Source organism: Olea europaea, unplaced genomic scaffold (assembly GCF_002742605.1).
Source record: "Olea europaea var. sylvestris unplaced genomic scaffold, O_europaea_v1 scaffold2230, whole genome shotgun sequence".
NCBI classification, from domain to species: Eukaryota; Viridiplantae; Streptophyta; class Magnoliopsida; order Lamiales; family Oleaceae; genus Olea; species Olea europaea.
The window spans coordinates 29,762-43,569 of record NW_019240334.1 but is presented as its reverse complement, the minus strand read 5'-3'; the positions used below and the strand labels follow the sequence as shown (position 1 = coordinate 43,569).

The following is a 13,808-nucleotide window of genomic DNA, read 5'->3' as shown; positions in this document are numbered from 1 at the left end:
CATGATATGGGCGGAATGTGAAGTAAATTAAGGAGCAAAGAGGTATGGGGCGCTGAGTGAAGTACATTTTGTTAGTGCTGCTCTTTGGTATGGGCTTGTGGAGTGGGGAATTGTTATTGCGTAAAGTAATGGAACAAAAAGAGAGAGAGAGAGAATGATTATGGGAAATTGCAACACATGTCCTGGAAAAGTTTGCCTCTTTTATATATGTAGGAAGTTGGAGCAAACTCTCAATTTATTAAGAGTATCGTATAAATAATAGAGAGCATCATCAAATTTAAAGAGTAAATATTTTATGCACTCCAAAGGTGCTCTCCATTTTAACTTTTTATTTTTTTAATTTTTTTATGAACATTTATTTATTTTTGCTCATCTGTTATTTAACATAATTTTTTATATGTTAATGATCAATTAATTTAAATGTGATTTGAATAATTTAAATTGTATATTATTGAAATTAGTAACTTATTAATGCAATCATTTTTAAATAAAAATAGATATAGAATTTGACTCTTCAAACTCGTTCTTTATTTTGAAAAAGTTGTAATAGAGAATCTCTCGAAACTTAATTTTAAACATTGACACTAAAATATAGCGTATTTTGTGTATAGAATTTTTTTTGGAGATATTCTTACTTTAGGTCAGCTTTTTTAAAAAGCTATTCTAGCTAAATAAAGCATTTTCTAAAATTATACAAACATTTTTAAAAACAACTTCTTAGTTCAAAAGTAATTTGACTTTTTTGAGGTGAGTTGAGTCGATTTTTTACCCAATCTAACATGATCGGCTCGATTTAAAATCAAACAAACCCAACCCATTTATGTATTTCAACCTAACCCAATCCAATCAAGTTTTCAGTTGGACTGGGTTGAGTTGGTCGGTTTGTACATTGAACATTATAAAGACATGCTCGACAATAAAAACCCATGAACTACAACACTTTGACCATGAACAAGAATTTGTAATCATGCACGAAGGAGAATGCACATATTATGAAAATTGTCATCTCACTTAAAGGGGGAAAAATGCCTGAAATCAAGCCGCAAATTTTTACATTATGACATCACATTTGCAAATGAATAATGAACTTAAAATTTAATTTGAGAGTATCAAAGGAATAAATGTTGGGGATTAGTGTCAAGCCTAGACGCAAATAGAGTTGGCGATGATCGATAGGCTTGAACGAGAGAGAATAAGAGAGGGTGGCTTTATCTTGAGGGCTAGAGAGAAAGATGAAGTATGAGAGAAATGATAAGACTTTATATAGGGTTGCAATGTTTCAACATTTTAATTTTTACATTTGTTTTTAATTTTTTTTCATTTTTTTAAGTAGCAGGTTGGATTGGATGAATTTTATCAGTCTTGATGGATCAACCCGTAACCCGACCCAAGCCATTTTCTTCTTAAAAAACAAAACTCGGCAAAACTCTAAGGAAAAACCAACCCAAATCGGTCCGTTCGGTCTGGGTTGGTTGGTTTTTGTGGGTTAGTTCGATTTTTGTCCATCCCTAATCAAATGGACCTCAAGTCATGGATCACAGGGAATGTATGATTAAAAGTATAAAAGGTTATGAATTAAAAAATATGTAATTAAAAATATTTTTTTGATGAACTTATAAGCACTATAAACTTTATCAAACGTGACGTAAATTTGCCTTTTCATGTTAATAGCCTACTAAAACCGGAATTAAATGCATTTAAAGATGGAAGGCTAAGGACAAAAATTCAAGAAAAAGATGTTGCGGAAAAAGTATAAATAGATTTAGATTGGAACTTGTATGGGGAGGGACGAATTTCGGGCTCTGGCATGGATTATAGCTCAAGGCCCATTTAGTATTCTTTTAATATGTAATAAAAATATGTGATATATATCCAAAGTTGTACGAAATAAAAAGATATGTAATTCATGAAAAAGAGGAATTGAACGGCTTTGGAAAAGCTTTTGCGCATAAATATCGCATATAAAGATGTAGGCATACCCCAAACTAATAAAATGTCAAATTAATATCAAGATTGAACGCGTAGTGGCACCATACTAATAAAATGTCCAATTAATATTAAGATCGAATGCGCAGTGACGGATGTAAATATTTTGAGTAAGTGGACACAATAAAACTTGCAAAAAATACAGATTTTCATTTATCTCGAACATCACCAAGTTTATCATCATTTTTATCTCCCAAATATTCCTTCTTAATATTGTGATCATCAAAGGAAAATGCATTTTTACATTTAAATTATTTTTCTATCACAATCAATTCAAGTGAAAAATATGAAAATCACAGTAATTTGAATGTTACATTATCAATTGCATTTCAACTTAAACAAAGATAAAAATCACAGTAAGAATCCATTACCTTAAAATCGTCAAAATACGATAAAAATTGGAGCACTTAAGTAGATTTCCAATTCCATTTCTTAAGAAAATACAAAAGAAACCATCAACAAAAAAAATAAAAATCTAAAGAATGAGTCAATTAACTATTCAAGAATGAATATTTTACATTCTTAAAAAATTAAGGGGAGTGTTCTCAATTGAGATTGCGATGAATTTTAAAAATCATTTTAAATTTAAGTGTCATCAATTGAAATTTTAATAAAATTCATTAAAATTAGGTGTTCCAATTGAGATTTTAATAAAATTCAATTAAGTCCTTTAAATTTTAGGTATCTTCAGTAACTAGTGAATTTATAAAAATTTTATTAATATGGAGATTTTAAAAGATTAGGATGAATTTCAAGCTTAAATATAATCTTTTAAAATTCTTGATGAGATTCTTATGAAATTTGGGAAATCTATTCAAATCCATAAAATCGTTGAGATTTATAATATTTTAAAATTCATCAAAATCTTAGTTGATGAGACTCTTGTAAAACTTCATCCAAAGCTTTCTAATCTTGGAAACAAAAATGAACACTAAACTACCATCAAATAGACCAAAAAAAAAATTGCAAAAAAATCTTCAACATACTGACAAATCAATCACTACAGCAATGATTAGCCATAACACTAAAAAGAACAAAAGATCACAAGATGATTAAATAAATGCATAGTCAACTTTGTGTGAGTGACTGAATAAGTAGCAAATTACAATTTAGTGAAGGGTTTTCAACGGAGAATCAATCAGAGCAGACAGTCGGTCAGTAGCAGTTGAATTGGAATGTCAAGAGGATAGTTTGGAATGGCAGGAGGCTGAATTCAGTGGCGGAAGTGAAGGATTTTGATTTTTCGGGCTCCGTTCTTCTGCTTCAAATCTGATTTTTGAAGTGGAAAAAAATAAAAAAAACTCAATTTTTAAATTGGTGGATCATGTGACCCACCAAGACCCACTGTGGATCCGTCACTGCAAACGTGTCTTAGTACTATAATAGAATACGACTCTCTAAAGAAATTTTGATACAATTTCTACTATATTAGATGAATTGCGTGATAAGACAAGTGGTCCTAGTTTCAAATACCAGTTGTAAAAGTAGTTTGTTAAGTTGAAGGTAAGGAAAAAGCTGACGTGACTAGAAGAAACTATGTATTTAAAGACATCATTTCTATTAATGTAGAAAGTCAATTTCGTGGATAAAATGTTACTTTCAAGATAAATGGTAAAAAATGGAAAAAAAAAATGAAATATCCAATTGAGGCTATTTTTTGTCTTTATATTCCCTAATCACTGACATGCATACAACCTTTCAATAGTCAAGTAAATTTTTTCTTCCTTCATATGGACAGAAGAATAAACTTACATTGCTCAATGGATATTGAAAATTCCGTTTTCAAACCATTCTTTTCTTTCCTTTTTCTATTCAGTTCCTTTTTATACAGGTTCTTTAAATTCATTTTCAATCACAGATTTTTCTAATAAAATAATTCTGAACATGGGTTCATAACTTTTTCCTATTTTTCAAACGCATGCTCTGAAAAAATAAATTTTCATGAAATCTATTCTCAAAATATCTACACCAAACATATCGTAAAGAACTCGAGACATTTTTATCCTTAGTTGGCCCCATGTAAAAATACAGATAAAATAATTGATTGACAATATATAACACTTTAGACGTGTTAGACGAAACACAATATATTTATAAATTCTAGCAAGCGACTCCCTTTATTAATCCTATTCAATTCAACATATGAACACAACCTTTAAATTAATCGTCGACACATTTTGCATATAGCCCTTGTTTGAGCCCCAATTTTTCATATATATATATATATATATATATATAAAAATCAATTTTCATGAAATCTATTCTCAAAATATCTATACCAAACATGTCGTAAAGAACTCGAGACATTTTTTTCTTTAGTTAGCCCCATGTAATACAGATAAAATAATTGATTGACAATATAAAACACTTTAGACGTGCTAGATGAAACACAATAAATTTATAAATTCTAGCAAGCGACTCCCTTTATTAATCCTATTCAATTCAACATATGAACACAACCTTAAAAATTAATCGTCAACGCATTTTGTATATAATCTTACTGGTAAATATGGATCCTACATGTACGATTAGTTTGTTGACTCTTTATTAATGGTCGCCTAAATGCTAGCAATGCATAAACTCCATCTTTATACTATAACTTGGTCAAAACTGATTTCCATTATATATATATATATATATATATTGTTTTCTTGTTTAAATATTTCAATTTGCAGTATCTCTTTCTTGAATCGTTAAGTGAAATTAAATTAAGATGCCATCTAGGTGTGAAGTCTTCTTGGAAATCCTTCTTGCAATCTTGATTCCACCATTGGGAGTCTTCTTTAGACATGGTTGCTGCAGTGTATGTTACAGTATCTTTCTTTTTTTCTTTTTCTCTTCATTTAAATTTCATCATCAACTCTTCTGAATCATTCGATAATGGATTGAATTGTTTATTAATCAATAGATTGAAATGTAAAGATTAACAACTTTTTCCTTCATTTATGTAATTGCAGTGCGAATTCTTCATTTGCTTGATACTGACGCTCTTAGGTTATGTTCCTGGAATTATTTATGCTGTATATGCCATCGTGGTTCGTGAGGCAAACCCTGATGATGAGTGGCGTCCTCTCAATGCCTAGTTTTATTATTATTATTATTATTTCTAAAGAAATATTATTACATTTTCTTTCGTAGAAACAAGTTATCATGCAATAATTTCAAACTATTTATGATTCAGTACATGAATTTACTCATGTTAACTTCGTTCAACAGACATTTTGTTTTGTCTTCATTACATTGATTTTTTATTTTTATTTTTTGTATAATCGTTTGAATAATTCCATAGGTATGGTGGAATTTATGTGTTTGTTGTGTCAAAAATCAATGAAAATCTGCCAAGTGTTTCTCTGTAAAAATTCTGTCAATTTTCTCTATACTTGTAACAAAACTGTAATCGTATGCCCTCGTTAGCTATTTTCAGCGAAATTTATTATGTGTGTATATATATAGTTTTTATTCTTCTCAAGTGGAAATGGTCTCTTTGAATGGATTATTCAATTTTCACTTTTAAGGCACAAACCAAGAAGGTTTTTTGATTAAGAGACACAGACTCTTCCTTTAAAAGGACATTTATTCGGCTTTATATAATAGACAACAAAAACATAACAACAGAATGATCGATCAATCAGATGGGTGACACCTAAGGTGATTTATGCAGTCTTTGGAAAATCATGTTACTCACATTTATGGATTATTTGAGAAAGGTATTTCAAATTTGTTGTAAAATCTAAATTTTTTATTTTTTAAAATGAACGTATAATGCATTTATGTTTTGTTCTTTCATCATTTTCTTGGACTCTACGCTCAAAGTTTGACACTGTCACGTGGTAAACTAGAAAGTAATAAACAATATTAAAGAAGAGCACGTTAAAATTCTCTTTAATATACTGTTCAAGATTGTATGTTAAGAGAGTGTTTGGTAGAGATTAAAATTTGATTTTTTAGTAGATTGTGATAGAAGTTTTTGAAATATGTCGTAGAAAAGTTGTGGGATCCATAAAAGATGTTAATATTGATAGTTTGAGTTTGACTCAAATTAAAATCAAATTTGAGTTTGACTCAAATTAAAATCAAATTTTACTCCAAACCAAATAAGTTCTAAGTATTTATTTACAATGTATTTGGTAGTTAGAACACATATGATTAGTACTGTAAATAGATCGGATATGGAGCGGATCTTTCCAGATTCGTTCCGATCTTTTAAGAAAAATTATCCTATCCAATCTGATCCGATCCGATCCGATAATCTAACGGATATTTGATTGTTAAATCCATATTTGATTTGCTATGTTATCTGATATTCGATCCGAATTTGGAAAAAAAAATATTTTTTCCACCATTTTTTCGGGTAATATAATTTTTTTTCCAAAAAATATTTTAACAATCTTGATGGGCTCACCTATTATACTAAAAGACCCAAATCAATTTTTTATCCAAATAATGCTTCTTTAATTCCTTTTTAAAGGGGACTCATCTTGAAATGTTTTAATAATCTTCCAATGTAAGATACTAACTTTTTAAAGGATACTTCTTACCAACATTTTAGTGATATTTCAATGTGGAATATTAGTCAATTGTCAATTCTAAGTGTTACTAGTTTATTTTATTATTTTCATTAAAAATCATAACCTCAACAAGATTATAATTACAAATAATATCAATTTAAACAATGTAAATTATTTTTGGACATATTAATTAATAGTTTTTGATGTTATAAAAAAAACTACTATAGTTATTTTTATTTTATTTTAATTAATAAAAAATTAAATTTCTTCAAATATTTCAATTAACAATATTATACTATTATCTAATATTATTTATTATTTGAAAATTATGTGTAAAGCATAATATAATTTTCAAAATGGAAAAAATTATGTTTACTAGATTATGAAATAATATATAAAATATATTATATTATTATAATAAATCGAACCGAATTATTATCGGATCGGATTGACCTATATCCATATTTACTCCATTTAGGTAATTAATTATCGGATTCGAATTTTAATCGGATTATAGGATTGAAACCCTAAATTCATCTTTCATTAATTTCATCGGATTCGGATTAAAATACAATCCATTGATAGCCCTACATCTGATACAATTGAACGCCAACGTTAGTGAATGTTGTTGCCGATTTATTTTACTAACCAAACAATTAAAGATCGCATTCTTAAAAATTTTTGACCTTTTTTGGTTAAAATTTAGTGTCTATTTGACCCTCATTCTCTAAATTTTTTTTTTCAAATTCATTTTTAATTATACATCTTTTAATAAAATAATTCTACATATAAATTTTAAAATTTTAATGAAACATTCTAAAAAATCATTATTACAAAATATACTCTCTCAAATAATAGGGCTCAAATGGAGCCTTAATAGTTGTGTAGCTTTGTTCATAAACACATTCTCTACCTATGAGCAAATAACCACATTAAGCCATCGAGGTATATTCCAGTGGTGCAAAGGATAGAAGTGAGGTAGTCTCAACCTTGTTGGCAGTCGCAGTATGACGGTTCGATTCCTGAGATATGGAATTTGATTCTTTGTGGACACCAGTGTACGGACAAGCTCTTGTTCCCTGACCTATTGGAGCACATTTTGGCGATTTACCTCATTCACAATGTTCCAGAGACGAGGCGGTGGGAACCCTCAAAGTTGAGGTTCAACCTTTTTTAAATAACCACATTGAGATCGCTCGCTCCTTGTGGACCAATGTGATGGAAGCACACTAAATGCCTATTTAATTCTTGTTAATTGAAAAAAAATGAGTTTTGCATAGTATTTTTAAGAGAATTTGTGACTAAAAAGTAGAAAAAAATTTGATATAAGAGTAGAATATTTTATTATGTGAATATGTGATTGAAAATGATCATATAGCAAACCATAATATAAATTAATGATTAACAAATAGGCTCTAATAAACGTGAGACCAAATATTTAATAGCATCTCCATTTCATGAATTAGTGAAAAAAGTAAAATTATATATACGATTTCAAATCTTTCACTTAATTACAATTTTTATTCTAATATTTCATTCGTTACAACAACGGCCCCAAAACTTTCAATTCATTGTAGTCGGAGGACAAATGGATGGATTCCTTTCATTTTTCCTCGTTAGTTGACCACAAAATAATAAAAACTTACTTAATTTGACCAATTAAAAGAATGAAATCGTCCATTCATCATTTCTAATTCCCTCCAAAAATTTATTGTTTCTTTCTCTCATTTTTGTGCCCTAATAATTAAATTCATGTCTCTTGTTAATAGTCATAAGATATGAGCGTTGCCATGAAAATGAATGTTTGTTGTTTGGTGCAAATGAATGCCTTGTGGAACTTGAACGCAGGTAGACGATATCTCACTTGCCCGCATAGTGAGAATATGGATTCATGCGAGATTCCAATGGCATACTTGTGAATTTTAGTGTCAATGGCCACTTTGAAAGGCTGCTTATTGGAACTTCATTCTTCCTCTTCTTATTTTTTAAATTTTGTCTTAACTCAATGAAAATTTAGTGTGTGTGTGTGTGTATGTATATATATATATATATATATAATGTCATATATGATCGAGAATTCATTAATGTGATTTGTCAAGTATCAAATTGACACCATATACGTTTTTGAGTTAATGTAAAGTCATTTTGTTTTGAGTTTGAACATTGATCATGTTTATATTCTTTTTTATTTTACTTTTTATTCAATTAATTATATAACAATTTTTTTCATTTATAAAAATCGACTTTAAACAGTAAAAAATAAACATTATATATGAAAAATGATTCCTCAACAAAATAATAAGGACCTGCTCGATAGTGATTATAAGAATTGATTTTTTGACAGTTAGAGAGAAAAGTAGATTCAACCTATGAAGTCAAAAATAATGGTTGAAATAGTGAAATAACGATTAAAAAATTGATTTTTTGATTGAAAAATTGCTACCAAATAGAGGCTAAATCGAGGTGGTCCATGCCAAAAAATAATAATGAAAATGGAAGTGCGAAATCGCACAAAGGCCATAGGTTATGGTTCATTTGCACCAATTTCCCAATTTATAAAGCATATATATAAGAATCTGGCGCCAGCTCACAGCAGATATTATTATTCCCAATTCAATCCGGCAATCCACATCCAACTCTCTCAATTTAGAGATCCAAACAGAGTAAAATCACAAAAAACAGAGAGAAAATTTGAAATCAGGAAAGATGACATCAAGATGCGCAATTCTCTGCGAAATCATACTCGCAATTTTCCTCCCTCCTCTCGGGGTTTGTCTCCGACATGGCTGCTGCACTGTAAGCTCCTATTATAGCTACATTCTGAAGTACATACGATTTGATTATTCCTTTTAATGATTCTGTCGCTGACTATATGTATTTTATTTTTATAGGTGGAGTTTTTCATATGCTTGCTGTTGACCATTTTAGGCTACATTCCTGGGATCATTTATGCTCTTTATGCAATCGTTTTCATTGATCACGATCGGTTCCGTGACGATTACTATCAACTTGCTTAGTACTGAATTGACAACTGTTCTCGATTTCCTCATACTTCACCATTGTTATTTGTGGCGGATGTGTAATTTTTACTATGTGATTGAATTATTATGGTGTAATTTAATTTCAAAACTGAGGTTTATACGTCGTGTTATCTTTATCTGTTCTGGTTGACTCTACAATTATGATTGTTTTTAGATTTGGATTTTATGGTAATTGTCTGTTCGAGTTTTGCCACTTTTGTTTAAGAAATTTCAGATGATTTCTGTTCTGGAGAATATAAAATTGTATCATTGATCTTGAGCCCTAGAGTTATGTGTTCCTTGTTTATAGCTCTAACTAGCAATTGACTCTGACTTCAATACATTAGCTGAAGCAATTATTTTGTTTCAAAGAAAAGATGTAGACTATTTTTAAGTGAAAAGGCTCTCTCTCTACTAGGTTAACTGATCAAAGGAAGAGAATTGATGACCTATTAATTTAGACCAAGTGCATGTATTGTAAGGAATTGTAAGCAATGCAATGCAGGGAAAACTAAGTGCATATGAAAATGTGTGCACGTGAATAGCTATGTTGATCACATCTTTTGTTACTTTCATTAGTCGTGATTGTTTTGATCTTAGAATTTTATGTTCAATTGGAGCCAAATTTCAGTCCTGTCTCTTTTGGTTTTGTGAGTCGGGTGGTTGACAAGCAAACTAAATGAAGAGTGTATAGGTCTTTTTAGCTATTACGGCAGCTGTAGCATCTACAGTGCGTACAGATAGCTCTCTGAAGACTTGCTACTGTAAGTTATCTACCTTATTTTAATGTGGATGCTTTTTAATCTCGTAACTCTTTTTTCCCTTTCATCAAGTCCCTGAGATTGGTGCATAAATATGTTACGCATGAATGCATTATAGAATGTAAGAATACTAATTGTTGTAAGTTGGTTTGATAGGAATAAGGTCTTGTTCATATGGAAGTGTTAACTTTTATTGCTAATCTTTTACGCCTTATCATTAAGATGAGCCTGGTTTGGTGAAAACAATCTCCTATGCACGTGGTGATTTCGTGTATGTAGTAAAGAGAGGTATTAATCGGTTTGGTCGTTTAAAATCAGAATCCTTAATTCATAAATGGTCAAGCATAAACTGTATATGCTCCGCAGGGATCCTTGGCTCTATTTAACCAATCTTATATTATTTAACGGATCTATATGTCTGGAGAGTGAATTGACCATATATCTTCATCAAAGAGTCTGAAATGTCTATTTGTGATAGAAAAAAATGAATCCATGCCTACAAGTTAATGAGTATTTAGGTGATCTTGGTGAGTTTGAAGAGGTTTCAAGATGAGTTTGATAGTTATGCGCCTAAGTCCTCTAGGTCTAACAATCTGGATCTCTATAAGGTTTCTTTACGGGAGCTATAGTTCTACTACACGGGAATATCAAATTAAGCAAGGCTGTTAAACGAGATGGTAACTGTTTTGGGCTATAGGAACTTGGAAATTTGGATTATGTGATTACTGGGAAGAGTAATCCTCAATTCTTGCAAACTGTACTCAGCTACTAGAACAAGGTGTCGATGTTTGGCACTAACACTGTATAATATATTAATTGTATGCTCTTAAAATCAACTATTAGCCCTATAGTAGCCGAGCCCTATAGTAGCTGCTGTTAAGTGTGGGAAAGGTGATTATATGAATGATCATTTGCATGTATGCCTTCCTCCCACTGCTTGCCCCCACCCTCCAGAATTTGTATTCATCTGGTTTGAATCTATTAAATAAGGAAGCCATTATTTACATCCACGTTTTATCTTATATTTTTAATCTTATGTAAATTTACTTAAAATGGACATATATAAAATTAAATAAAAATATATCACTCTAAATTCATCCACTAATATCTATTTTCATAAAATTTTCTTAGATATTTTTATATTCTTTTCGAATTTGTGTTTAACTAACATTTTAATAGTTAACAAATATCCTCTTCAATTAAAATCAAACTAAAAATTGTAAATCTAAACATTAAAAATTTAAAACCTCAACAATTTGGTCACTTGAACTTTAAAAACACTTGCAAATGGAGGCTTCAATGTCATTGCAAGTAATTTATTGGGTTCCCTTTTTTTTTTCTGCATTTTTTTTATTATTTTATTATTATTATTATTTTATTTTTTTTGCTTTCAAGAATCCACAACACGTGTATTGATACTAATTGTTTGACTTTCTTTGACTTTTAATGGTTAATTTTATGGGTTTGTTCTATATATACTTAATGCGAAAAGATGCAACACTGCACTACTACAGCCCTGACGATGAAAGTGAAAGGAAATCAAGAAGAGATACATGATCTCTGTGTTTTCGTTCCTGGTTTATTTGGGTTTCTGGGAACCCATAACAATTATGAGCATCATAATCAGGAAAGAAAAATGAATCATTATTTTAACTATAATCAGGAAAGAAAAAGAAAAAATTTATTTACAATAGTCATGGGAGAAAAATATAGTAACATATAATAAAACAACATTCGACATTAATTTAAGGTATCATCAAATAGATAGCCAATCAGTAGCAAATATAACATCGTGTCCTTTCCATGTAAGAAGAACATCTTCTTCCCTCTTTAGTTCCCAGCTTTAATAAGATGCGCACCTGTATAAAATGTTCTCTACGTAATAAAGAAGCAATTTTGTAGATTTTATTGGAACAGTACATATTGGACATCTTTCTTCAACAGGGTGTTATCTTTTTCTTTTATAATTTATTTATCCTTCGTTTAGGAGGCTGTATTAACTTGCATATAAATGTAGACCGATATTCCCAAAAAATGGTATCAATGAATCATCTACCATACGTTTTCAAAACTAGTCTTAAACTTTCATTTTTCCTAATGAATTCCTCAAGAAACGCATTTTGGAAGCTTATTTTTAGCCATGGAAACATATCTAAATGTATAAACAAAAACACTGATAATTTTGACTATATTAGAACTCAACGCTACATTCTGGATTAAATCTTAGAGAGAAGTTCACAAGTATTCATAAGATAATGCAGCATGATACATCAATGCAACAATCTTGAATTCCCTCATGAAGAGGAATTCCAAAAGGCATTTAAAATTGGGAAAAATACATTTTGAAATGATGAGAATTGGTAAAAGGTTGACGTTTTATTAAATGGAAATGAATAGTGTTTGTTTCTTCTTCTCTTTTTTTTTTTTCCTAATTTTGAAATTGTATTAGGAATAGATTTACACTGGGATGTGTTTATAAAATTTGTGTGGATATATAGTGTTCAAAATGAATGAATTTATAAGGACAATATTGAAATATGACGCGGATGAGAATAGTAATTTTTTAAAATTAATAAGGATAAATATAAAGTGAGATAGATATATAACTTTTGTGAATGTAAATAGCGATTCTATTGAATAAATTATTGTCAATTGTAGATTTGAGCCTATTTATTCTTGCGTCACTTGGCATCTATTCTAACAACTATCCCTACCTTTAAAAGGTCTATTTTGAAACTCATTTTTCTTGGAATTGCAGATGCAATGTGTTCATGCTTTACAATACATTCCGCTGAGGTTATAAATGAAGTTCTTAAATCATGTTTCCTGATCTTCTTGTGTTTTTCCTCCTCTCTACATTTGTACATACATTTTACATTTTCATCTACATTAGGGATATCTTGGACTGCAAGAGGCGAGTTCGATTGCTTCGAAAGTGAATATGGGTGAGTTTAGCCCACAAGTCATTTTCCTTGGTTAGCAATACTTTCAGCTTTGCAAGCACTTCGACCAATCTAGTGAGGAGGTCAAATATTAGAGTAGTTTCTGAGAGCGGACTAGTATATACACTCTTCTTGATAGATCCACTCTTCTTGGACAAACTTGAGATTTGCGATCCCAAGTAAGATCGATTTAGGATTATGGGATCCTTTTCTATTAGATAGGAAGGACTGCAGCACAAAATGTACTTCTAAATAATTGCTCCATAGATCCTATATTTATCTATATGAAGAAGAGATCATGTAACGAAGGGGATTCTTATTTATCCAAATAGTACTTAGAACGAGTAGGAAGAAATTAACGATACTTTTTAATTTTTAGAGTTGTTTTGCTCGATTTGTCTTTCAAGATTTTTGGTCTCTACTCGAACCCAATGAAAAAATAGGATTATACCTTATGGATTTGTTGAGAATCATTTTGATATAGATTATGGCCTATTAGAAATAGAAAGCGCTCTGGTGGGATCTTCACATGGAAAAAAAGATTGCAGTTATTTGATAATGATTGAGTGATATTGCTTATTCGGTCTGAAT

The 13,808-nt window shown here is 30.1% G+C and overlaps 2 protein-coding genes across 3 annotated transcripts; both read left to right on the top strand.

The window, feature by feature from the left end:
* The first annotated feature begins 4,639 nt into the window (after positions 1–4,639).
* On the top strand, positions 4,640–5,236 carry LOC111380916 (low temperature-induced protein lt101.2-like). Its single transcript, XM_023004583.1, has 2 exons — positions 4,640–4,789; positions 4,944–5,236. Exons 1-2 carry the CDS (start codon positions 4,700–4,702, stop codon positions 5,067–5,069), a joined length of 216 nt encoding a protein of 71 aa, XP_022860351.1. The 5' UTR covers positions 4,640–4,699; the 3' UTR covers positions 5,070–5,236.
* Positions 5,237–9,072: 3,836 nt separating this feature from the next.
* LOC111380917 (UPF0057 membrane protein At2g24040-like) lies at positions 9,073–13,139 on the top strand. Of its 2 annotated transcripts, XR_002700256.1 has the most exons (3): positions 9,100–9,290; positions 9,386–10,278; positions 13,034–13,139. XR_002700256.1 is itself a non-coding variant. In XM_023004584.1 (2 exons), exons 1-2 carry the CDS (start codon positions 9,201–9,203, stop codon positions 9,509–9,511), a joined length of 216 nt encoding a protein of 71 aa, XP_022860352.1. In that variant the 5' UTR covers positions 9,073–9,200; the 3' UTR covers positions 9,512–9,728. The 2 variants fall into 2 exon arrangements, 1 of the variants encoding a protein (XP_022860352.1); XM_023004584.1 differs by lacking the exon at positions 13,034–13,139 and having other exon boundaries at positions 9,073–9,290; positions 9,386–9,728.
* Positions 13,140–13,808: the final 669 nt, after the last annotated feature.

Excerpts from the sequence above, each read along its gene's own strand:
- LOC111380916 (XM_023004583.1), top strand. The coding sequence starts at position 4,700 with ATGCCATCTAGGTGTGAAGTCTTCTTGGAAATCCTTCTTGCAATCTTG. Across the intron at positions 4,790-4,943 it reads TTAGACATGGTTGCTGCAGT|TGCGAATTCTTCATTTGCTT; the intron begins GTATGTTACAGT and ends ATGTAATTGCAG.
- LOC111380917 (XM_023004584.1), top strand. The coding sequence starts at position 9,201 with ATGACATCAAGATGCGCAATTCTCTGCGAAATCATACTCGCAATTTTC. Across the intron at positions 9,291-9,385 it reads TCCGACATGGCTGCTGCACT|GTGGAGTTTTTCATATGCTT; the intron begins GTAAGCTCCTAT and ends TTATTTTTATAG.